Genomic DNA, 26,520 nt, shown 5'->3' on the forward strand with positions numbered 1-26,520 from the left:
TATTATTCAGCAATTTTTCAGTACAATAGGGTGCCAAATTGGCTTACCCATAGAGAGAAATAATTCTCCAACACTTCTCCCAATCCCAACGTTAGCCCGCTAACCTCTGCGTGGGTCTCAAACCCTCTGCGTCAGCCCTGGGCCTCTCTGCGTCACCCATGCAGGCCCACCTAGTGACTGCACAGTCTTCTGCTGCCTCTACATCTGCTTGACAATCCCTGCGTCTGCCTCTCATGCTTCAGCACTGATCTCCAGTGGTTGATCCTGCCTCTTTGCTATGTACTTTCTATCTCCTGACTGCTCACCAGACCATTGGTTCAATTTCTCAGCTAACCCCGCTCCAGAAATTGAACTGACTGGTCTCCCTCAGTGTGTTCTCCAAGTGACCCTCAAGCCTCCTCTTATACTTTTCTGGTTGACAAATCAACGGCCGAGATTAAGTCCCTAATCAACGGCTAAGATTAGATCTGGCTTGATCCATGACTTTTGGACCATTCTAACACAGTTTTATATTAATTCACATTAATATTTTATTTCCCCTAAGTTTAGACTTAGGGACTTCATTAAAATATTAATTATTTTAATATCTCCCAAACTGTTTAGAATCTGCCCAAACCCTTTCTAGGTATTGGAGATCCCATGTGCCTTAGCCTCTCCACCAATTTTCGTGGCTAGAGCACATCTGATGCTACCTCAAATCAACAATAAAGAATTGAAGATTAACTAATGTTCTGAAAAGGATTAATAAAGTGCTAACTGCTAGGAATTACTGATTCACCCCACCTCTTAGTATTTCCAACAAACTATAATTTATTTTTCTTGTTTTTGTTTTTACATGAAATACATATTGATACAAGTACAATGATAATTATGGAGACCAAACCTAGTTACACTTTTCAACACTTTGCAACTTCTAATTATGAAGACCAAACCTAGTTACACTTTTCAACACTTGCAACTTCTATGGATTTTTCATGGCTAGGGTTTATAGACACACATGATTTATTGAGTGAGTGGTGTCTCTAACTCTTGTTAGATTTGTTAATGAATGATCATTAAGTGCAAATGTAGTTATCTAGTGGTAAGGGTGCATTCCCTTTATATTGTTTTTGAATTGATCCTTTCTTGTAAACCTTAAGAAGATGTCTAGTTGAGAATAATCCCCTAAATTTATCTCAAGCCTTGTAAAAGTATTGGGTGGATTTTATATGGTTTGTAGTGAACAACCCTAGTTGATACCCTAGAACTACGTACATTTCTTCAAGGGAGCCCTTATTTCACCCCATACACCTCAAAAAATTAGTAGGCACTAGCCTTTCTCCTAATAATCAATCATAAAATCCAAAACTTTAACTTTTGTTTCATTATTTTAGAGCTACATTACGGCTTACAACAGCATTACATAAATTTTGAGCCATAAAGAAGTTAAACGTGTTGGGTATTTGGGCATCTAAAAGACTTAGAATTAATTGTATAACCATATTTTCTCTTGCCGATTTCATTTACAGCCCTATAAGGGCTGGGCATCTTGTTATTTAGGGCTGTTATATGCATCTTGTAGGAAGTGTAGTCGGATGCTGCTACTGAAAGCCAAACTCTGACAGGCTTCCTTACTAGCTTCTACGACACCACGATACTCTGCTTCTGTTGAAGAAAGAGAAATGGCACCTTGTTTCTTGCAAGCCCATGTAATAGGTCCTGAACCAAGAGTGAACACATAACCTGCAGTAGACTTCCGATCATCAGGGTCACAGCCCAATCGGAATCAGTGAAACCAACCAATAGAGGAGATGCTTCAGCACTGTAATGAATCCCAAACTGAACTGTACCTCGAACATAACGAAGTATTCTTTTAGCTGCTTTCCAATGACTTTCACGTGGGTTTTGCATAAACCGAGCAACAAGGCCAACAGCAAAGGAAAGGTCAGGACGAGTATGGGTTAGATACAAAAGTTATCCTACAAGTTGACGGTATAAGGTAGCATCAACTTCAGGAGAAGTACAAGTGACTGAAAGTTTGACTCCAGACTGAAAGGGAGAAGGGGCTAGCTTACAGTCTTCCATGTGAAAATGGCGTAGAATATCACAGGCATACTTGGATTGGGAAAGGGAAATACCTTCCTTGGATTGCAAGACTTGAAGACCAAGAAAATAATGTAAGTGTCCTAAGTCTGTCATTTCAAACTTCCTTTTAAGGCTAGACTTCACATGGTTTATAAGGTTGGGATCACTACCATTCAGGATAAGATCATCAACATAAAGAACAAGAATGATAAGAGACTTGCCCACTTTCTTGGTGTAGACAGTATTGTCAGAATGACACCTAGAAAAGCCATTTTCTAAAAGAAAGTTATCCATTTTGGCATACCAAGCTCGAGGAGCTTGCTTGAGACCATAAAGGGATTTCTTAAGCTGACATACAAGGCTGGAGTCTGTTTGTATAAAGCCAATAGGTTGTTCCATATAGATTTCTTCATGCAAGTCCCCATGCAAGAAGGCGGATTTAACATCCATCTGATGGACTTCCCATTTGAAAGAAGCAGCAAGGGAAAGAACAAGGCGGATAGAGTTCATTTTGGCAACAGGGGAGAAGGTTTCAGTGTAGTCAATGCCTTCAACTTGTGAAAAACCCTTAGCAACAAGACGAGCTTTATGTTTATCAACTTTCCCATCTGGTCCATACTTGGTTCTGTAAACCCATTTGCATCTAACAAGTTTTCGTCCCTTTGGTAGAAGAACAAGATCCCATGTATCATTTGCCAATAATGAATGATATTCTTCATTCATAGCTGCTTCCCAATCTGGATGGCCTGAAGCTTCTGCAAAGGTGTCAGGATCATAATTCACTGAAGCTTGAGCCAGTAAAGAAGAGGCTCTCTCGAACTGAGAACGTGTACGTCGCCGATCTGTAGGATCACCGACAAGATCACCTGCTGCATCCCGAGTAGCACTGACCCATTTTGGAAGCTGAGGAGCTGAAGGAGGATCCTGAGAAGGTGGGGGAGGATTTTCATCCTCGCTTTCATCATCTGAAGAAGAAGTATTTTCAAAAGTAGAAGAGATAGGGAGAGGTGGCACATCCGCCGAACTAGGCTCACAGGCCGATATATTTTCAGCAAACTTTACATCTCTTCTAATGATAACATTTTTGGACTTAAGTGGAATAAGTCTATATCCTTTGACATCTTCAGAATATCCAACAAAAATACATTTTTCACTCTTAGGTTCTAAAGCTTTATGTTTCTCATCTGGAATATGGGCCCATGCTTCACTTCCAAAAACACGAAAGTGACTTACATCTGGTTTGATTGAGCTCCATGCTTCTTCTGGAGTGATATTCTTTAAAACCTTAGTAGGAGTGCGATTTATTATGTAATTTGCACAGTTAATTGCTTCTGCCCAATAACTAAGACTAAGTCCTTTAGATTGAAGCATACAATTAGCCATTTCCTTTAAGGTGCGATTCTTCCTTTCAGCTACACCATTTTGTTGTGGAGTATATGGAACAGTATGTTGCATTTGAATTCCATTCTCAGTGCAAAAGTTGATGAATGTGTTTTTAACATATTCTCCGCCATTATCAGATCTTAGCTTAAGAATTTGATGTCCAGATTGTTTTTCAACAAAGGCCTTAAAGGCCAAGAACATGTTAAATACTTCACTCTTGAGTTTTAAGAAGTATACCCAAGTGCGTCTGGAGAAATCATCAATGAAAGTTAAGAAATACTTGTAGCCAGAGAATGAAGCAACTGGAAGTGGACCACATAAATCACTATGCACGAGCTGTAAAGGGGCTGAGGCGTGCCAAGAGGCACGTTTTTCAAAACTGTCCCGATGATGTTTTCCGAGTACACATCCGGAACAAACACCATCTCTGCAAGATACCATTGGAAGACCTGTCACCATATTTTCTTTACATAGATTCTGAAGAGAGCGATAGTTTAAGTGACCAAATCGCTCATGCCAAAGTTTGCTCACTTCATCATTATGAGCAACAAATATTGAGGGAAGATTTGATGACCCAAAGTTGTGAAACTTATACAACCTTGTAGAATCATCAGCAATGCCAGTAGCCAAAATCTGTCTAGGATCTCTTAGGTCCTTAATTACAACATCGTGAGGTGAAAATTCAACGATTTTACCTTCACCTGAATGGGTTATCTGATATACAGATAGAAGGTTGCAGGATAAGGTTGGAACACATAATACATCATTAAACTGACCATTGTCTAGATGAACAGTTCCAGTCCCTACAACACTAAGAGATCTGTCATCACCAACATATATATTTTTGGTGTTACAATCATTTAAAGAAGAAAACATGGCTTTGTTTTTGGCCATGTGATAAGAAGCTCCAGAATCAATGAGCCACTCATGAGAATGAGAAGAAGAAGACACATTTAGTGCATGGCCAGACCGAGATGCTTGACAACCACATGCAGAAAATGCCATTCCTGAAGACGAAGTTGAAGTTGAAGATTGCTCCAAATGGATGTTATGCTTCTTCATTGCTGCTTCCAAGGCTTCCATCTTCTTAAAGCATTTGGATTCTAAGTGGCCATCTCGATTACAAAAGTTGCAATGTCTATCAGTCTTCTTCCCTTTGTTTTTATTTGTCTTATCATTTTGTTGAAATGATTTTTCATTTTGAGGCTGAAATTGCTTAGGACCCTTGTTTGGTTTAGGACCATTCTTTTTAGGATACAACTTCTTAGGATTCTTTGGATTTGGTTGCTGCTGGGCGGCTAACGCTTTCTTAGAAGAGTTTCCAAGATGAAGAAGACCAAGGTGTAAGAGTTTTTCTTGCTCTCTTATTAAAGAATCACAAAAGGAATCAAAGGAAGGGGACTTGTAGGTTTGTCCTTGAGAAATGAAGGCTTCTCTTGTAGAATGGAAGGTGGAAACAAACACAGAATAGGCTAGTCCCAACTTAGTAAGAATGGAGTAGATAAGGCTACTATCTTCTTTCTTAACCTTAACACCTTCCAAGAGAAGTCTAAGGGTCTTGAATTTTGAACAAAAAATCTTCAATGCAAGAAAAATTATTGCGGTCCAATGTAAGCAATTCATTTTCAAGTTGATGGGCTTTAAGTTCATTTTTAATTCCAAAGACTTTAGTAATCTGTTGCAGTGCTTCATCAGGAGTATCAAGTTCTGCAATATGGAATCTAAGATCTGGAGAAATAGACATTCCTATCAACCCACGTGCTTGGTCTTGCCTATTTTCCCATTTAGCTGCCTTGTCTTCATCTTTCGGTTTGGTCTCTTGGCCTGTGGCTATTCTGTAAAGACCTTTACTTCTAAGTAAATCCACAATGTAGGACCACCATTGGAAGTAGTTGGTGCTGTCAAGAATAACTTGGCATGGACTTTCCATTTTTTTTTTAAATTGAAGCTATAGATGCTGAAACTAAGTGTTTCAATGGAAAGATCTCGAAAAATTAGGCTGTTTCAAAAAAAACGGTTCTGAAAACGGCTTCCGGATGAAAAAGTTATGGCTTTTTGAAGAAAATTTGATGAAGTCGTCGACGAAGTGCGGGAATGTGCGGAAATGAAAAATCCGCCCCCACAAAATGGAGACTTGAACCCAAGACCTCTACTCTCATAAATTAGCTTTGCACCAAGTGAGCTATACAAAAAGTTTGAGAGAGAGAGAGACGGGGGGTTGATGCTTTGGGTTGCGTGCTTGCTTTGAGAAAGCCCTTTTTCCCTACAAAACAAAAAACACAAAACCCAACACGGACATACACAAAAAACGAACCTTGCGGCTCGAAGTTAGCTTTAGCCGGAAACTAAATATTTTCCTCAATGTTCTTGATTTTCCGAGATCACACTAAGGCGCAGCGGAAAAGAGGATACGCATGAGAAAAATCCTTCCTTTCTGTTTCTGATTTGCCCAGATCGCATAGAGTCGCAGGGCAAAGAGCATACGCAGAAATGAAAGGTATAGATCCGGTAATAAAAAAGGCTAAATAAACCGAAACCGAAATAAACAGAGAGAAAATGACTGTAAACTGCAAATAAACACTGTATACCTCCAGATCTTAAAAATGACGCAGCTAGGGCTACCGGAAACCTTTTCGCGTGAAACGAAAGGGGTTCCTCACTGGAACAGATGCTCCCAACACAACAGAGCAGTCCTCTCGGCCCGAAAGCAGTCAGAAACAGTAGATCTAGGAAACAGTTGTTGGATGCAGTTCTACCGGCTTCAGATTTGGATCACCAACGGACGCGGCCCTCAAATAGCTCTGATACCATGTAGGAATTTACAGGGTAAGTTCCTCAGACAGAACACCAAAGGACACCGCTCACAAACAAATCACAGATCAATACACCAGTATTTTGACGTGGTTAAAACCACTGTTGATAATATCGGCGATATATCGCTGAATATCGGAAATATCGCAATATTTTCGGCGAGCCGATATATCGCCCCGAAAATATCGCGCGATTTCTGAAATATCGGCGATATTTTCGAAAATATCGCGCGACGATCTAAAATATCGCCGGGCGTGTTTTTCTGCGGCTACAAAAAACGAAAATTGATTTTTTTTTTTCTTCATTTCTGTTTCTGAGTGTTGGAGAAGAAAGGGAAAGAGTTTTGTGGTGCTTGTCAAGGAGGGTTTGAAGATCAAACGACGATTATCACCACCAATTAAGATTTTTTTGTGGATCAAAGATTGAAGAATAGTGAGACAAACTTCATTTCTTCCATTAGCAGGTATGTTCTTAAAAACCCCTATGTTAATGATTTTTTCATAGATTTAGGGTTATGCATGCTTGCTTCTTTGCCTACCAACATTTTGTTTCTTTGTTTTTTTCCATTTGCTATGATTTTCATGCCCATGAACCAATGCAAGGGTTTTCTCCATATTTGGACAGCAAGCTTCATTTTTTTTTTTCAACTTTCTTATGCACCCTCTTATTGCCATTTTTCATTCACATTGCAAAATGCAAATAATGTAGTAATTTTTTTTGAATGAGGTTGTTATTACTTATTATTTTTTCATTTTGTGTTGGGGGTTTAATGCCAATTTTTTGTTTTTTTGTGCCCTAGGTTTGAATTAGTTCACTACAAATGTCAAATATGCCAAAAACCTTGGACCCATTTTGGGAGTATGGGGAGGCTGTTGGTGGGGCAAATCAGGCATATATATCATGCAACTTGTGTGGGACCAAGATGTCAGGAGGGATTACACGATTGAAATACCATCTGGTTAAATTCTCTGCATATGATGCAGATGTGATGCCTTATATGGTTTCTAGTGCAGAGGTTATACAAAAAGCTCGTGAAGCAATTGCTGAACAAGACAGAAAGAAAGCTGCTAGGGAGAGGCCAATGGTCTCAGATAGATAGCTGCTAGTTTTATTTGTTTTGCAACTTTTGCTACATATAAGTTTATAACTCATGATGATGAAATACTTTTAAAGTTTTATATATGTAATGTTGTTTTGTTTGAGTCCTTGATTGGACAATTATCACTATCAGGGATCAGCAAGATATGTGATGTTATTTTGTTTGAGTCCTTGATTGGACAATTATCAATTTATCACTATCAGGGATCAGTAGGATATGTGATGTTATTTTGTTTGAGTCCTTGATTGGACAATTATCAGGGATCAGCAGGATTTGGTATCGCCTTTGAAGTTTGATGTATCATTTCTATTTGACATCATATATATCAATGCCTTCTTCATATTTATGTGCCAATGTGTTTAGTTCATGTTGTTATTGCTTTATATGTTTAGAAATTTGAAAAAAATGAATATATTATGCATTTTTTATGCTTGCCGATATTTTCGCCGATATTGCCGATAAGATATTTTCCGGACCCTCGCCGATATTTTCCCGATACCGATATTATCAACACTGGTTAAAACCCTCAAAGAGGGAAACAGTCCACGGCCTGAGCCAACGCGGCCACTTCAGGCAATTTATTAATAAAAGAATGAAAATTTACATATGCTTCTCTCATAGACGGATTACCCTACAAATGACCCTCCATGCTCTTTAAATAGAGATCATGGACCAATCGGGTGTTAAGCCACGGATCAAGTGTCGGTAATACCGAGGAGAGAATGAACCGTCGGATCACTACATAACGTGACCGTCGGATTGTAAGTTACAAAATGTACATAGTAAAGAAACACACTTTACCTAACTCTATACTAGACCAAGTTGTACTTAACTATTTCCTATGTGTCGGAATATCCTAACACATCTAAATTTTCAGATTTGATTAATCTGATTAAACCCTCGTTTAATCTATTGTTTAAGCCCTTTTTTTCACTGATAATAACTTGTTCAAGGACTGTTTTATTTGCTGCTGTTATAACTCGTCTTATTGTTGCAATTTATCATCATTCATGTTTTGGAACAACCAAAAGCTTTTTCCCTTTTTGAAATGTATGGAAATTTTCCTTTGATAAATATTGACTTGCTAAACTTTATGAATTGTCCTAAAACCTCATCCACTCAAATCTGGAAATTGCACTAATAAACCACCTTATCCTTGCCTTGAATATTCTTACTGGTGGTATTTTGAGTAATTAGATAAGTGTCCTTAGACTTGATTTCCTCTTGCCTTAGGAACCCTTGAAGCTACTAGGGAAGCCTCCATTATGTAAGATCCATATTTCACTAAAGAGAGGGAAGTTGTTGCCTAGGTGACAGTGATAATACTTCCATGTTCCACTAGTCTTAGAACCTTGTAAAAGGCTTTGTACTAAGGTGCTAGAGTTTGTGATAATAAGGGCCATAATTTCTCACCCTAAAATAGAAATTGAGTATTCAATAACTCATCCGAAATCTTGAAATGAGGAGAACACAGCATGAAAACATTCTGAATCTGATTCAGGTGATCTTTACCCCAACAAAAATGTTCTAGAGGATGCTTGACTGGATACCACCCAAACAACCAAAATGATTCAAAAAGTTGTTTGGATCAGTTGGAATATGAAAACATATGGTGTACATTGTCGATACTTAACTATATTATTTTGTGTAGTTGGGACTTATTTTGAAACTTAATTTTGGTTTCTTTACGTATTTTGGGTTCTTTAGTGATGAAATGATGAACAATGTAAATGCAATCTTTAATTGGCATTGCATAGCTTGCATTATGTCATATGATATGAGGTTGTAAATCGCAAACCTAAAGACTATTCTTTGATCTGGTATCCTTTCCTACTTTGTTTCTTCTGTTGTTTTTAGCAAGAGAAAATAGTGAACTCACACACTAAATCGATGCAAATTTCATACCTTTTTGCAGAGCTTGATGACTTGATGGAGAATATATTTGCATGCATCACATGATGTATCGTAAAAGTCCATTACGACCTATGAAACAAAACTCAAGAACCGATGTAATCAAATTGAAAAACTATGAATAGCAATGATTGAATCAAATAGAGAAAAATATACATAAGTCAGATTGGGAGAAATAAAATGTTTCTAAACATCAATTGGAAGACGAAGAAAGTTACATAAAAATCAAGAAATGCATTTTCTTAACAATGCGAGATTAATACGTCAAAAGAGAGTTTCCATAGCCAAACAACATATAACAAAACAAGACAGTTTTCTATTTTTATAAGGATCTGACAGACGCCAGAAGAAGGTATCTCAAGAGCAAGCAAATTTGTCATATAGAACAACTCCCGAATTACCTAACGCATCAGGAAAAACTTTAAAGTTAGGCTGAAAATCATACAATATATTAAAATAAAGCATCTAAAAATTTCAAGTTCTGCTTTACATTTTCTAAAATAGAAAAAGGAAAAAGAGAACAAGTAAATGTGCTTTTAGACTAAGTGGAAAAGCAGAAAAAGAATGCAGATCGATTCCCTCACAAAGTGACTGAAAATATTCAAATCCAACCTTGTAATTCTTGAAAATTTGAAGAAGAAAGCTAACAATTTGAGAATAGACTCTATTATCATCTTTTGTAAGCAAAAAAAATAAGATATATGGAAAGTGAAGATCCAACATGGTGATATGAGACGCATCTTCTTCAAAAAGGAAAGAAAGACAAAAACATAGTAAATCAAGCTACCAAGAGCACCAAGCAAAAACAACAATGCAGTTGGAATTGGTCATAAAATTGGATTAAACTGATGACAGTCTAGATGCACAGAGGAAGAAAGTGGAACATAATGAAATATATATAATCAATATTATTTATGAATGGTTGTGTCCCTTAGCAAATTGCTTCTCAACTTTCCTTTAAGGATGGAAAGAATTACATTCATGCAATGTCCAACAAATTTGCCTTTGCATTATTGGTTTAGAATCTAGCGAACAACATATAAATTCTCGTTATTCATTTAGAAAAAAATGACGTAACCATTTTTTGGGAAGTGGTCACAGTTCAAAATTTCAAATATTATAAAAGGCTATATACACTGAAACAATTGAGAAATTCCCTTAATACCTTTTAGAAGATCTTATCTTGGACTTTCCCCCACTTACCATCACTTTCTGTTATGTATAAAGAAGAAGGATAAGTAAATACGATAGTAAATATATATAAAAAATTAATAAATAAGTAAAATGACACAACTCTTAAAGAGGAAAGAGGCTTAATGGTTAATAACATGCATTTCCTCATAAGAGGTCACAGGCTCAAAGCCAAAGGAGGGTAGAGTATGTACACCTCCATAGACTTTAGTAGTCAAATCACAGCATGGAGGGGGATCCCTTGACTCATAAAACAAGGGGGTTTCATACAGCAAAAAGTGGATAACCCCCAGGGAAAAAAAAATCCTCTTTGGGCAGCCAGCCACAATACGCCTATGATTATCAACACATAACATTATGCCAAGATTCTCCAAATATTGCTCTGGTCAGATCTCTCTCCCTTCTAGCATTTTCTTCTTAAAGGAAGGCGGGTCAACCGTCAGCAAGTACTTTAACTATTTTTTGGAATCATGTGATTTCATTTAATGTAATGGGCATACTAATATGAATCACGAGGAAAACCGGATGATTGTCTTGTTCCCATAGCTCACCTAGGAGATTAGTCTTTGACCCTAGTCTAGTGGGAACTCCTCTAAGACCTTAGGGTCTAGGAAGGGCACTACTGGGGAAGCACTAATTGAAGTAGCATGTCTAAGTTCATCCATACTTACCACTTTCCATCTCTCCTTGTTGTCTATCTCCAATCTCCGGGTTGGTAGTCATAATTCATTGGGATTATCACCTTTCATCCAAATCCTTGAGTCAAAGCCCGGAACTTGGCCCTAGAGGTTGATGCAACTAAAATAAGGTTAAAAGCATATAAAGCCATAATGAAAGAAAATGTAAAATGCAAAAGATGGTTGGTACATTATTTAGCACATGGGAAAAAGCCTACCTTGAGCTCTACCTCCCTCATTAGCCATCACCCAGTTCTCCAAGCATTTATGATTCATCTAAAGAAAGGAACTCTTGAAAGTCCCAACCCTAATGAGCAAGAAATTGCTACACATAAAAGGGGTATTGGAAAAATAAAAAGCAATCTTGGGATCCTAAGTTATGCACCCGAACAGAGATAAATCATTAAAATAAAAGCCACACCAAAGGGGTGGAAGAAGCGAGTCGAGGAAAGGGGTAAATCATGCCTCCACAACTCCTTAGAATGTGGGACATTTCATTACATGGTCACATGGTTGTGACCCCTTCACTAAAGTCTTTCCCACTCTATAACTATCATTATCACACATACCTATGAGTTGATAAGCTGTTGGAAACACCTAAAAGGGTTTTTGACCTAATCATCCCTACTATAAGTGAGGCAAATTGTTTACAAGTCTTGATCTAGTTAGACATTTGAAGGTGAATTTTCTGTAAAATATTCTCGTGCCCTTAGCATTGGATATGGTCCACCATGACGCTTTAATGATTATTGTCCCTAATCATTATTGACCTTACCTGATCTTGAGAGGTTTTTATCAAGTGGTGTTGTCACAATAGCAGAGACCCCTTGAGATGAGCTTGATACCTTTTAGCAACACTCAATAGGTCGTTGTACCTGTTGGAAATTGGTTGTCTTTGATGTTAACCCAAGCAGCGACTAGAAGAAGCCCCGCATTTGATGAGGAAATTGAATGGGAAGATCAATGGATTTGAAAGCAAGACCATGATAGGATGATAATACTCGTCATGGCATTTCTAACGACAAGAGGCATGCCTTATAATTCCTCACAGTTGAAAAGATATGTTTTGTCAAAGTTGAAGCCACATTGTGTGGTCAAGGTGCCACAAAATGAGATGCTAAAGGCAGCTTGATGATTGGTTAAATTTGGTATTAATATTCAAGAGAATCTTGGATAATTTATATTGGTTTTGAGTTGTCTAATTCGGCTCTCCAAATGTGATGACTTTCATAATGAAACCGGCCTCAAATAAAGAATCAAGTAAGCTCCCTAAAAGGTTTTTTTGTTGGAGATCAAGTCAACCTACAAAAATTGAAATTATTGAAGTTCTTGTCAAGACGGCCCCGTGGTTTTATGGCCATGGCATCCCCCCCTCTAGAGCCCCCTCGTTCACTAGAAATAAGGGAGCTTAAAACCCTTCAAATGCATCAAATCAAGCTTAACATTGGATTATTCTCTCTGATATTTTAAGGCTTGTGTAGTCACGTTGATCTGTGAATTACATCGAGTTTTTCTAAGATCATTTGGGCTTACTATGTTATCTTTTTGTTGATGATTGCAATGATTGTGTTATCTTTCTGAGGTCATTTTTTAAGGCAGTTTGAAGATTAGTCCAAGGCTACTCTGGCCTTGATCCAAGGGTTTTCTGCTTGTCCTGAAGCAAACTTCGGCATCTTTTTGAGATTCTTTCTGTGGCGATTTTCGACCTATTTCGGACTCCCCTAAACCAAATTTTGGCCTTGTTACACAGATTTTGTCAAAGTTCGAAGAAAGTAGAAGTACCAATTTTTTCAACAAGATCGAATCATCTATCAGCAGTTCATATGTCATTGTAAACCCATTCTGCAAGTTATGTAATGTAAATGATGCTAGTAAGACCGTGAATGTATGTAACAACCTAGGTAAGCCTATTATTTTGGCGAGAGTTTCATCCTAGGAGGTTTTTCGTCTCACTGATTCATTTGTGTTTCTAAACACGGATGGTCGGTAGAGTTTTTCCCTCCAACCTCACCCCAAAGCTAGGGTGGAATTCTTCGTCAAAGTCTTAGATGAGTCCTAGTGTTCTAGTCGAGTCTTATGTAAAAGTGATTGGGAATAATTTAATCTATTTGTCTAAATTATTTTATTACAAATCATGTGGTCTACTAGCTCATATTGTGTCGCTGATTGGGTATTTTTTTGAGGGTCTAAGTCGAACGAGTATTCCCCTTTTGAAGGTTGAAACTGTAAATCTTATGTAAAAAATATTTTAATGCAAGTTCCTTCATAGTTAAAATATTAGAGGGTGGAAAAAATAATTAATCCCCTAATGTGTCAATTAATTAAATTTTCTGGCAAAATTAAATTAAAATCTTAAGCTAGAAATTTAATTAATTAGAGTCAAATTAAAATGTCTTAGGAAAATTAAATTCCCCAAGTGAAAAAATTGCGGGTCTTAAAAGAATTAAATTTTAGAGGTCCTCCACCAAGGGAATATATTGGATATTTCAAGAAATATTGGACCCTTGAGCCTTGGTGGTTAAATCAAAGTCAATTTTTTGAGGAAAATAGCTCAAAATAATTAATTTTAAGCTAATTAAATGATAAATTCGAAAACTCCTCAAAAATAAAAAATAAAATCAACGGCTAAGATTAAAAGATAATCAAGTATTTTTCGACTGCCAAGATTAGTTTTACAAGGATCTAGAAAACTAGCCGTTATTTTTCACTTGGAGGATTTATTTATAAATTAGAAAGTCATTTGAGTCTCTAGCCATCTGATTTTTGGCTAAGAAATTGTTGTTGAAGCATTTGTGTAAACTATTGTCCCATTGGGAACTATTTTTTCTATCATAATAAAGACTTTGGGGTGCAACTCGAGATGTCCATGTTCATTGATTTGTGGTATGTAGTATGTACTGACTATGGGTTTTCCTGTGTTGCGCTGATAAATGGTAAGATCTGTTTTTCATTAGATGGAGATAAAATCATTTTATTTGATTCGCCATATGATTAATAGATTGTCTTAAGATAAATACATAGTGTTTGCAGGTACTTCAGTCCTTGGTATCCAAGTTCACAAACTGTGGACAGCGATTCAACTTTGCTTGGATCTTGAATATTTATGTGGTGGATTAAATCTTCGCTAAGGCTATAGTGTGCATGGGGTTTCTAAAGCGTTTTTAGCCATTTATCAAAGAAAATAGCCATAAAAATTTTATTTCTCAAAAAAATAAATTTTCAAAACCCTTGTTTATTTGTATATTTATAAAATAATTTTGTAAATAAATTTGTAAATTATTTTTTGTTAATAGGGTTTTGGGATTTTTAGAATTTTGTATTTGGGGTTTGGGTGTTTTATTTTCAATTTTGCAGGTGAGATCTATTGAAATCAAGAGAAGAGGTTAAAGTAGAGCTAGATCTAGGCCCTTGAAGGTAAGACATAGTCTCTAGAAAGATTTTGCAGCGAAATTCAAATTTAGAGGAGAAAATTTTCTCTAAAGCTAGGGTTTCACCTTTTAGGCCTCGCGAGCCGAGATCCATCCTCCTCTAGCCCAACGTCAGCCTCTAAGCCCCTCGCATCAGCGTAATAACCCCATGCATCAACCTTTTTGGCCTCTTTGAGGCATGTCGTAGCCTCCAAGGGCCTCAGCCCTCCCTTCAAGCCCCTAAACCCTAGTCATCTTACCCTACAAGCCTCAGCATCCAGCCTTTGAGTCCTTATCCCTCCAACGTTGCCCCGTTTTGGCCTTCTCTTGCCATTTTGACCCCTAATCTGCTCTTCTAGCCTCCTTAGCCCTCAATGCTAGTCTTATTGGGCCTAGCGTTGGCCCTCCTTGGCATATTTCACCCTAGTTTGCCCTAATTCCATCTCTGAAATTTTCAAGACTGATTTCTTGATGGTTTTGCAGGAGAAATTTGTTCAAAAGCTTGTGTTTTCAAGTACAAAATCATTAGAGAAATTTTAGGCAACTTGGGCAAGTTTATCTTCAAGGCCTTGGGCCTAGGGTTTGATCTCTAAACCCTCATTTTGCCTTTGTTTTTTTACAATAGTAATAACAATGATATAATAGCCCTAAAATCACATTTGAATTGGTCAAAATCACTTAAAATTGCAAATTTTAAATTTTCCTAGATTTTGGCCATTTGGGCATCTTACATCTAGCCTAGATCTAAAAAATTTGTTTGCTAGAATTTACTGCATAAATTACTAAATCAAGTCTGCAATATTCTTAATCACACATCTAAAGAGGGCTCAAAATTTGATTTTTTTAGTTTTGGTGAATTTTTTCCTATTTTTTAGCATATTGGGCATTGGTTTTAGCATCATTAGCTTGCTGATATGTTGGTTTGTTTACTGTTGTAATAAGTTGTTTCAGATCTGATATATTACTAAATACATCATCATAAAGTGGGCTAAATACATAAATTTACATTTGCTAGCCATTGGAAAATTTTATGCTTTATATGTTGGGTAAATGCTATGATCTAAAGTGACTTCATTGTTGCTGTCATAAGTCTAATAAAGTGCTGAAATTTTCTGAAGTATTACTGCTGATTTGATTTTTGAGATCTAACACTTGCTTGTCTCATTCTAAGTTTACAAAAAAAATCTGAATTTTGCACTAAAAACACTCCTACACTTAAGCTCTAAATCTCTGATCTTGTGATTGGTATAAGTTGCTTTAACACTTGAGATCTAATTGGCATCATTGTGTTTGACATCTAATTGAGGCATTGTTAAGAAATCATTGGATAACTGCTCTAAGTTAGAGATCATAATCTTAAGAGGTTTTAATATCTTGGTTGTCTATCTTAAGCACTTGGCATCTTAAGTTTCATTGGTTAAACACCTTGTGGAATATTGTTGAACATTGGCACTTGTGTCTTTAAGCACCTATTGTGTCTTAAGATTGTTATCTAATCATTGTTAGGTACTCTTGCTATACGGTAATTTACACTAAGTACTTAAATAACATAAACTAATCTTAACTCAAGAAAAATTTCACTCATAATCGTTACACAAGCATCCTAGGACTTTGTTTGCATTAATAATTTTACCTACAAGCGTTAGCTTGGTTGATAGATTCCTAGGGCAACCCTTTTCCAATCATCTTGAGGGATTCAACTCTTCTTAGTGGTTAACACAGTGACCTTGCAGTCGTCAGAGCCACAATTTCTGCACTGTCGGAGGCACTGGGTGGGTGGAACATAGGGGGAGGTATCGTTAATTAGTCCACTACTTGCTTTCCGTTGGCTTCCATTTCACAACCCACTCTGATGACTATTTCTCAAAACAGTTAAGGGGGAGGTTCAACTTAAACTAGGCATTTAAATTAAAAATAAATAACATCCTTGCATCACATCTAACTCGTAGGAATTGCATATCCTATAAGATAGTCTATCATTTTAAACAGCGGGTCTCCATCCAGTTACTTGGTTTCAATTTATAATAAGCAAAAAGTGTGACTCCATAAGGCACTGGTCTCATCTTAAAATCTAATCTAATCATTAATCTTGCTAAATTCTACCGAGTAGCTAGGCCACTCATTCGTGTCTCCCAAGCAAGTCGGTTCCCAACTTGTTTTCCTTCACCTCTTTCCATAGGGACTATCCCCCATAGCCTGTTGTTGGGAGACAGCTAGAACAGAATGGGCGAGGATCAGAGTGACAGCACCCGCCCTTAGCGGTTGTCGCGGTGCCTATACAATCCAGGCGACAACAATTTTTGACACCGTTGTCAGGGACCAATTTATTGGACCTTGGTGTTTACGACAATTTCCCAATCTTTCCATCTTTCGTCATTCATTCACCCGTTAAGTAACACAACATTTTTTGGAGCTTATCTTTCACCATTCTTCATCTTCTCATCACCTTATCTTTTGTTCTCTCACTAATCTTCTCACCTTGTGCATTCACACCATTATCACCTGGACATTTAGGTTGGTTTCCTGTTTGGGTGGCGATTCCACTTTCTCATCCATTCACAAGAATGTACTCTAGAAGAAATCCTAGTAGCTTGGTTAACCCCGCTCCCAACCCTGAAGAGGTTCTAAGAGCCCGGTTAAAAAAATTACAATCTAGAGATCGTTTAAATTTTCTCGAACAGGAAGCTCTCCTCGATCTTCATTTGCTTTTCATCAACCATGCTATAAATCAAGACATCATGGGTGACTTCTACGGGCCTTACAACTTCACCAACATTCGGGGATATCCACATGATTTGTCGAATGAATCCACTATGAGCGAGTTGTTGCTTTTCCAAGGAAACAATGTTATAAATGTTGAAAGTCACATTCAGAAGTTCAACTGCTTTTGTCCAGAGATACGCTCATGCTACTGATTATAATCACGAGGATGTTCGAATGAAATTATTTGTGCTTTCTCTAGAAGATGATGCTCTGGATTGGTTCCAAGATAAAGTTGACAATGCCTTCGATTCTTTGAGATCTCTTCTTAATGCATTCAGAGACAAGTATGGAGATAAGAGGGAAGGGAAATATTTGGTTAAGGAATTCAACACTATCAAGAAAAAGGAAAATGAAACAGTTGAAGAATTTAACCAAAGATTTAATAAATTATTAAGGGATATGACTCAAGATTACAAGCCTCCTGACAAGACAATTCTGGAACAATATCTTGAGGCCTATCCTGCAGAGACGCAGTATGAGATAAGACGTGCTCATCCCAACACTTTAGCTATTGCCCAAAGCACAGCTGAGGAATTAGAAAAGGATAAGAAGGCCTTAGGAAAGTCAGAAATCCCTGGTTTTGAAAGAGTCCAAATCAAGTCTAGGGGAAGAAGTCAAAGAAGAAGAATATGAGACAGTTAAAGAATTGACCCGATTAGTGAAAGAAATGAACATTGAGCATACCAAACAAATGAGTGACATGCGGTCCAAAATGATTCAGATGCTAAACATACAGCCTAGAGGTGATAATTACCCATGGCCAAGAAGGAATCCTCCTGTTGAGCAAAGGCCTCCTGATCCTCAAATTAATATGTTCGGAAAAGAGTTTCATTTGCCTTTAGAAGATTGGATGGAAGTTATTGAAAATAGTTGTGATGTTGAAACTCTTAACTTAGGCAATATTGAGAATGAAAATGAAGATTGGCTTGAGGAGTCATCTATCCAAGACATGAGAAAATCGATCTCTGATTTTCTTAAAGCTAATCCTAGTTTCAAATTAGGAGAATGGATCAGCCAAATAAAAATATGTGTGCCTATCACTTAGATGATCAAAAGACCAATTCAGAATAATGTGGTCACAGAGGAAGTCAAGGCTCCTCCAGAAGAAACTCCTAGAGATGAGAACCAAGCTCCCCCTTGCTCTGTTCCATGTGATGATTATGCTCAAAAGTCGAGAACCAAGGTGTGAGACCGGGAGGCTGAGAGCAGTGACTCCAGGCAGCAAATCGATCAGTTGGCTGGGTGACGCAGTGTCTAGAGGGGTTGACGCAGGGACTGCGTGAGGATTGCGCAAAGGCAGTGCAAGGCCTGCCAGAGGCACTTCATCCAGTGTCCAGATCAGCTAGGATTTTTCTTAGTGATTGTGTGAGATAATCTCACAAATCTTTCTACCAATATTTCTCTCTCTGTAACTGAATAACCCGAGAGGTATTCAGAGATGTATTCAGAATTTGCTACTACTTAATAATAATAAACCCTCGAATCTGCTGCATCGGTTTTCCCGCATTGGGTTTTTCCAGGGACATTTGTCCAAAAATAACAGTGTTATTTGTGTTGTATTTTCTTTCTTGCTCAGTTTCTTGTTTCCGCATAATATTTATTTAAGTGAAGGTTGCAATGTATATGTTTCGATATTTGCCGTAGGAAACTACAAATAATTTGGTTGATTAATTTAACAAATAGAAGAAACATTATCAGTTGCTGCAGTAGGGATTCCAGTTGAGGAATTTTCACATATTATTGAAAGGAAGAATTATCTTGACTGGGTTTTCCCCTCGAGGGGGGTTTGCCTTGGCATAGTGCCTATATCTTGTGTCTCTTGTTTTGTAATCTTCATACACATAATATGGTAATTGCTTGATAAAAGATAAGATAATAAAGAAGTCAAAGAAGCCAACACACTCACAAGTAATTATCAAGAAAGGAGATTCAAACCCTAATATAACTACTTTGATTTTCCAACAAGAATATCTATTAGATGACTTATCCCTTGTGGTGAAATTCCACTAAAGAATAGGAGGTGGAGTGCTAAGGTGACAGTGGTCTCCACCCCATTGTTGCTAGAAATATTGAGAGGGGGGGTGAATCAGTATTCCTTAGCAATTAGCACTTTTAAATCTTTTCAGAGCATTAGTTAATCTTCAATTATTATTAATGTTTATGCAGTAATAATAGTAAATAAAAGAACACAATAGGAACAAAAAAATTTGGTGGAAAACCCCCTCTGGGTCAAAAACCACCGAACGCTTTTCTAAAAAATTCTTTAATCTTCAATCCCAAACTAAAATGAAAGCAACAACTTCCTAGAATTCTAGAAAAGAATTCTTCTCCAGCTCCCACTGGAAGGACGCCCCAATGCCCTGGTTTCTTCGGTAATCAATTGAATGGATGCCCCAACACCCTAGCAAGCCACAACTCACCCTAGCACCACCCTACCACCCTGAAGTGTTCACAGACCCCAACCTGTAGGCGACTTCATACACCTACCTAGCACCTCCCTGCCACCATATAATGACTGAAATAAGACAAGACTGTGGATTCCCAAACCAGGGACAATAATCCACGATACAATAAGATGTACAATGATTTCCATGTACTTTACCAAATACCCAATCACTATATGACCTACAACCCAACCATGACATCATCCCAATAGTGACTCCTATACCTCCCAACACTGCCTCTTCGACTCTAGGCAGAATGACTCTTTCACAAATGACTCTTTTACAATCTTTACAATGATGACTCTTTTACAAATGACTCTTTTACAATTTTACAATGATGACTCTTTTACAAATGACTCTTTTACAACTTTACAATAATGACTCTTGGCCTTAACAATACTTCACAATATCTGAATGGTTGTCATATCTTCAAGGATGTCCCGCTACAATGCTTCCTTTGATTTGATACTTCTGCTCTTGAATTCTTGCTTGATGTTGTACTTGAATATTCTTCTACTTGCATGCAAAATTTGCCCGGCGAAACCAATCCCAAAACAAAACAAAATACCCTTCAACTTACCTCTGCCTGCAAAACACATGTAAGTGCATAATAATGAATAAATACAAATTAAAAATTACAATGCATACCTGAAGTGTGCTTGTCAATTTTGTTGTTGACTTGCTGCAGCAGTAGACAAAGACTCCCACTCTTGATATAGGTCTGGACTCTATGCAAGACTATATCCAAAACTAACCTAAAGATATATACAATAAAAATTGATGACAGACCCTAGACTTGTGATGGACCAAGTTCTAAGTACAACAACAGAGACCATTCTATCAACTATGACAAGACAAGTAACATGAACTTACAACATCATATAGATTTAGCAAACTTGGTGTAGCATCAAGAATATGTAGCATAAAATGTGTAGTATCAAGAATAGGACATCCGAAAAACTAATTATGACATATAGAGACATAGAGATATAACCAAGACATTGTATATACTTATGTTGTCCTGCAAAAACATATGTCAGAGATGATACTCAAATTCAAATGTAAACACTAATCATACATACCTTGCTGTAGGAGACTTACCCTTGACTGTTGATGTGTGGTCCTTACTACAGTCATCCTTGAATGCATGTTTTTTTTGCCTTCTAAGAGCTCGATATTGAATCTGTTGTATCTATGTAATTTCGGATCTCCAGGGTCTGAAATTTCGTCCTATGATAGCCCTCTGAGTTCTCTTTCCAACCCCACAGGTCTGATCAAGATTGGATTCTTCAAGAAAGAGTTATGCCCAATCTCCCACGATGACTTGATTATAGCCTAGTTCAATAGAGCGAACTTGTACAAAGTGCCACGTGTCACTGTTGCAACCTTCGGCCCTGAAAACAATATCCAACAAACTACAGTCCGTCCTCTTTCTGTCACTATTTACGAAATTGGAATCCAATGCTCAGAGAAAAAGTTATGACGATTTTCCCAATGTCACCTGTTTGACATGGAATTCGGGAGCCTACAAAAACCCTAACTTCCTCAGATCATATCTCCAAAAATATAGCAAACCAAGATCTGAAATTCAGTCACGAGGTTCATCAAGATTTCGGCTCAAATTGGTTTTAATTTTAGCTTCTGAAGCTTCACAGAAAAAAGTTATAGCGAAAATTCCACGATGACCTGTTTGAAGCCACAAAATCCCTACTAGAGGAGGATATGAGGGTCACTATTTATATGAAAGTCTTGAGTTGAAAGGGTCCTCAACAAGTGAACGTTGGAGGGATTTTAGGAAAAAAAACATTATTAATTATTTACTATTCAATGACCACAACCAATTATGAGTGCCATGCCACAACCCCGTAGGGTTTTAGCCCACTAACTGTGGTTACTAACTTCAAACACGAATATCTCTCAAACTGTGAAGAACTACGTGGCGTGCCATATATCAACAGAAACATATCGATGAGTAGAATCCATCTAGAATATCCTTGACTCATAATAGAGTATGTTGTCAAGTCAAAATGCCCATGCAAGATCTGGGTAGCCCGTGGTGCTGCTTGGGTTGACATCAATGACAACCACTGATCAACAATTGTTGTATCTTAGTCTACACCTTGTCTTGTGAGGACTCCCACAAGACTTGCTAGAGTTTGAGGCAACACATCCAAGGCAAAATATGTTACCCTTCCTGAAGATCACATGGATGAAGTTAGGAGGTGACGTATAGAGACTGAAATGTTGAAGAACCTTTCACCAAATCAGAAAAGCTATCACATTAGCCTAGAAAACTTACAGCCACAGAAATCAGTTAGTCAATCAAGAAATTAGCAAGGCTTTCCTGCAGAATTTTGGCTTAAAGAGAAGATTTCTTAATGCAAGCAATCTGGTTAAAAGGAGATCTCATCTGTTAATCTAAAGATGATCTGAGGTTGTCATTGATGTCAACCCAAGCAGCACCAAGGATGACCCTGAACTTCCATGGCACATTGGGCATCATCATTCATGGTTTCTCGTCTCATAACCATTATAGGAATACTCTACTCAAAAATATCTTTCTATCAGTATATAGCTCTCGTAATTCCTCACGGTTTGTAAGTTATTCAAGATTGAAGTTAGTAACCCCAATTAGTGGGCTAAAACCCCATGGGGTTGTGGCATGGCATTTATCATTGATTTTGGTCATTGAATAGTCAATAATTAATAAATTTTTAAGCTCCTAAAATCCCTCCAACATTATCTATAGAAACCCCTCTCAACTCTATAAAAAGAAATCTCATATATCCTCCAAAAGGAACGATCGTAGCATTTTCGCTATAACTTTATGTCTGCGAAGTCTTAGATGCCGAAATTAAAACCCATTTGAGCCGAAATCTTGATAAATGTCGTGACCGAATTTCAGATCTTGGTTCGCTATATTTTCAGAGATATGATTTGTGGAAGTTAAGGTTTTTGCAAGCTTCTGAATTTCATCTCAAAGAGGTGACCTTGGGAAAATCGTCATAACTCTCTCTTTGAGAAGCGGATTGGAATTCTATAAAAAGTGGCGGATAGTGCACGGACTGTAGTTTTCTGTGTATCAATTTCAGAGCCGAAGGAGGAAACAGTGACACGTGGCACGTCGTACAATTTCTCTCTACTGAACTAGTCCATAATTAGGTCATTGTGAGAGATTGGGCATAACTTTGCCTTGAAGAATCCAAATTGGGTCAGACATATTGGGGATCTGAAATCACAGAGATACATCAGATTCAATATCGTGCTCCTAGAAGGCAAGAAAAAAAACTAGATCAAGTGCTGTCAAGGGGTGCAAAGGACCAGACTTTCTAGGGCAGCAAAGAGCAAGGTGCAACAAAATGATGCAGCAGAGGTAAGCTCCAGGTAAGTATCTTCTGTATATGCATGTTCATCTCTTAATTTCATTAGGTTCTTTGTATTCTAATTTGTTGTTTTTGTTTAGCACTGACATATGCTCTACAGGATGAGGTAAGTTTTGCTATTATCATGTCATGGGTATTTCCTTGAAGACTTTTTGTAGGTATCATAAATTCATCAAGAGAAGACTCAATGCATAATCTAATGTTTTGAAAAGTGAGAAAGGGTAGCATGATAAGAGCAGCAATCAAGGTGCAGAATAACAGCAAGAAGTTCACCACATGAAGTCTTCAAGTGGGTAGCACTGCATACAGTCATTGTAAGAGTATCATTGTAGAGAGTCAAAAGTTGTACAAGTGTCTATCTGCCAAGAGTTGAAGACGCAGTGTAGGGAGGTCTAGGATCATCATTAAGTGGTTGTGTCATAGTTGGGGTTATGGTCTAGTGTGTCTTCTTCTTCTACATCATTCTATATCATTGTAAAGTGGACCATTTTCCCTGGTATGGGAGTCCATTCTTCTTTTATTCTTCTATAGGGTGGTAGGGTGGTGCTAGGCTGGTGCATGAAGTCACCAATAGGTTCAAGCCTGTGAAAACTTCAGGGTGGTAGGGTGGTGCTAGGGTGTGTTGTCGCGCAGATTGACACGACAACGCTCAGACCGGGGGCTGTCACTCTGATCCCCGATCCCTCCCTTTAAGCCTGTCTCCCGCGGCTAAGGGGGGTAGACCCTGTGAGATGATGAGACCAACTAGTCGACAGTTGGTCTCATCATCTCACAGGGACTACCCCCCTTAGCCGCGGGAGACAGGCTTAAACGGAGGGATCGGGGATCAGAGTGACAGCGCCCGGTCTGAGCGTTGTCGTGTCAATCTGCGCGACAACAGGGTGAATTGTAGCTCATTGGATGTTGGGGCATCCGTTCAGTTGACTACTGAAAAATCTTGGGCGTTGGAGCGTCCATCCAATGGGAGTTGGAGAAGAATGTTTTTCTAGATTCTAGGAAGTTGGAGCTTTCTTTTCAATTGGAGTTGAAGATTAAAGAATTATTAGAAAAGCGTTCAGGTGGTTTTTGTCCCGGAGGAGGTTTCCACCTTAAAAACTGTGCATTTGTGTTCCTTTTGTTTACTGCTATCATTGTACAAACACTGATAATAATTGAATATTAACTAATGCTATGAAAGATTAATAAAATACTAATTGAAAGGAATACTGATTCACCCCCCCCCCCAGTGTTTCCAACACCCATCCAGCAACAAGAGTTGTTACAAATCAGTCAAATCCGCAGTTAAATATGCCATTTCAGCGAAATGAAGGTATGCAGAATGTTGAGTTATTCAGTTTAAACTTTAGATTTGGCAAATGAATCGTCAAAAGTTAAAATCTAGCTACCTTGGTATAACTAATGAAAAATTTAAACTGAAAGGGAAAACTTAAGAAGTTCTTGAGTCTTGAAAATGTTAATGTTCAGAAAGAAAGTGTCGTGGTGCACCAAGGCATGAACCAAGGAGGGAGAAATGGTAACCACTCACCCTTTATGTCTGTTGTTGCATAATTGTACGCTTGACTCAAGGACATCCAGCAATGTAATGTCCCTAAAAGTCATGACCCATCTAGGACTTCAAATCACAAGACCCTACAGGAATGTGTGTGCCATGGATTCGAGGGAAATCAAAGTGCATAGATTGATCAAAGACATGCAGGTTAGACTTGCTCAGTAGCCAGATACCAGCATTTTAATGAATGCGGTGGTAGTGGTTGTTGATGTATCAAATGCTTGGGGTATGTTGCTGTCAAGAAAATGGGCAGCAAACTTAGGACAAAGTATTCAGCTGGATTTATCATATGCCACTATACCTACTAAAGACAACATATGTCAAGCCATACAGAGAGCAGATGATGAGGTATCATGTTGAAGACTCAAAGGATCCCATGTTGAAGAAGACTTCAGGAGTAATGCTATCATGGCTCAATCTTCAACCCCAGACTTCAGTAGCAAGCCTAATGGAGCTATTTGGGAGATGCATTTTGACAAAGCTAAGTCAAGAACAGGGGCAGGAGCCAGCATCACCTTCACATCACCAAAAGGTGAAGCCTTCGCATTTTCTAATAGGTTAGAGTTTGATCGTACTAACAGTGTTGTCAAGTGTGTGTCATTATTAATAATTATTGGGATTGGAATTAGTGAGAGATACAAGTGTGAACATACTAAAAGTTGTTCAAAATTTTGACTTAATAGTGCAGCAAGTAAAAAATCAGTTTACAGCAAAAAGATGACAGGATAAAAAGGTAAAGAAATGTTGCATAGATTACTGTTGAGATGTTTGATGCCTTTTCCATTGCCATTGTCCAAAGGAAAATGACTGTGCAGGCTGATGTGATGGTTGTGGCAGCAGAAACTCTCCAACCTTGTGACAAGATGTTACAAGGCAAGTGTAAAATAGAAGTTGTCTTAACACCTTGAGTCCCCGACAATTTTGACCACTAGCAGGTGTTTCATGATGATGCACAGATTTGAGATTTATGGCTAACCTGCAGAATTTCTCTTCTTGTCATATCAACTAGCAATGGGAAGGTAACACACTCTTGGGGCAGCCAATCATGCAGCTGAGGGAAAATAGCTTCCCAAGGGTATCACTCCATTGGAGAAGATTTTTGATATGCATGGCAGATTCAAGAAGCCTAATTTATCAAGCAAAGCTGAAGGCAGCATTCAGAGCAACATTGGTTTAGAAGAAAGTCCAAAGGTCTTCCGACTTGGGAGGCATTGTAGTGCCAAAGAGAAAAGAGAAATTGAAGCCCTCATCAGAGAATACAAGGATATATTTGCTTGGATTTACGATGATCTCAAATATTAGAAAGGAGAAATCATCAACACGCTATTCCAGTGAAGGAGAGAGCTAAGCCTTTTGAGACAAAAACATAGGCCTACAAATCAGAAGCTAGCTCCAATTATATAAAGTGAACTACAGAGGAAGTTAGAGGCTAAGATCATTATTCCCACAAGGTATTCATCATGGGTAATAATTTGGGGCCAGAAAAAAGAATGGTGAAATCAGGTGTGTGTGTGTGTTGACTTCAGAAAATTGAATCAATTGTCTCTCAAACACAACTACCCACTGCCAAACATGGACCATTTGCTGCAAAAAGTCATGGGGAAACTGTCATGTCTACCTTGGATTCATTTTGAGGATATAATCAGGTTCTGGTAGAACAGGAAATTCAACATAAGACTGCTTTCACTACACCATGGAAAACCTTCATGCACTTGAGGATGACATTCAGATTGTTGAACATTGGTTCTACATTTGAAAGAGGTATGGATTATGCATTGAAGGACATCATCGACAAGATTATTGTCATTTATCAAGAAACCTGACAATTTTCTCTAAAT

At 37.9% G+C, this 26,520-nt stretch overlaps 1 protein-coding gene across 3 annotated transcripts in view; it reads right to left on the reverse strand.

Annotated features, from left to right (window-relative positions):
* The window catches only part of LOC149257226 (uncharacterized), a 141,470-nt gene that overhangs the window by 100,087 nt on the left and 14,863 nt on the right, over window positions 1–26,520 (reverse strand). For 2 of the 3 annotated variants that reach the window (XM_089413770.1, XM_089413768.1), the window contains exon 3: window positions 9,263–9,340. The exons of the other annotated variant lie outside the window; for it this stretch is intronic. In XM_089413770.1, the coding sequence (XP_089269896.1) occupies window positions 9,263–9,340 (78 nt within the window). The remainder of the gene's footprint in view (window positions 1–9,262; window positions 9,341–26,520) is intronic. 3 annotated transcript variants of the gene reach the window in all.

The sequence above is a fragment of the Pinus tabuliformis genome, chromosome 6 (assembly GCF_031772625.1).
Source record: "Pinus tabuliformis cultivar Carrire ecotype Pingquan chromosome 6, CPIR1, whole genome shotgun sequence".
Taxonomy (NCBI): domain Eukaryota; kingdom Viridiplantae; phylum Streptophyta; class Pinopsida; order Pinales; family Pinaceae; genus Pinus; species Pinus tabuliformis.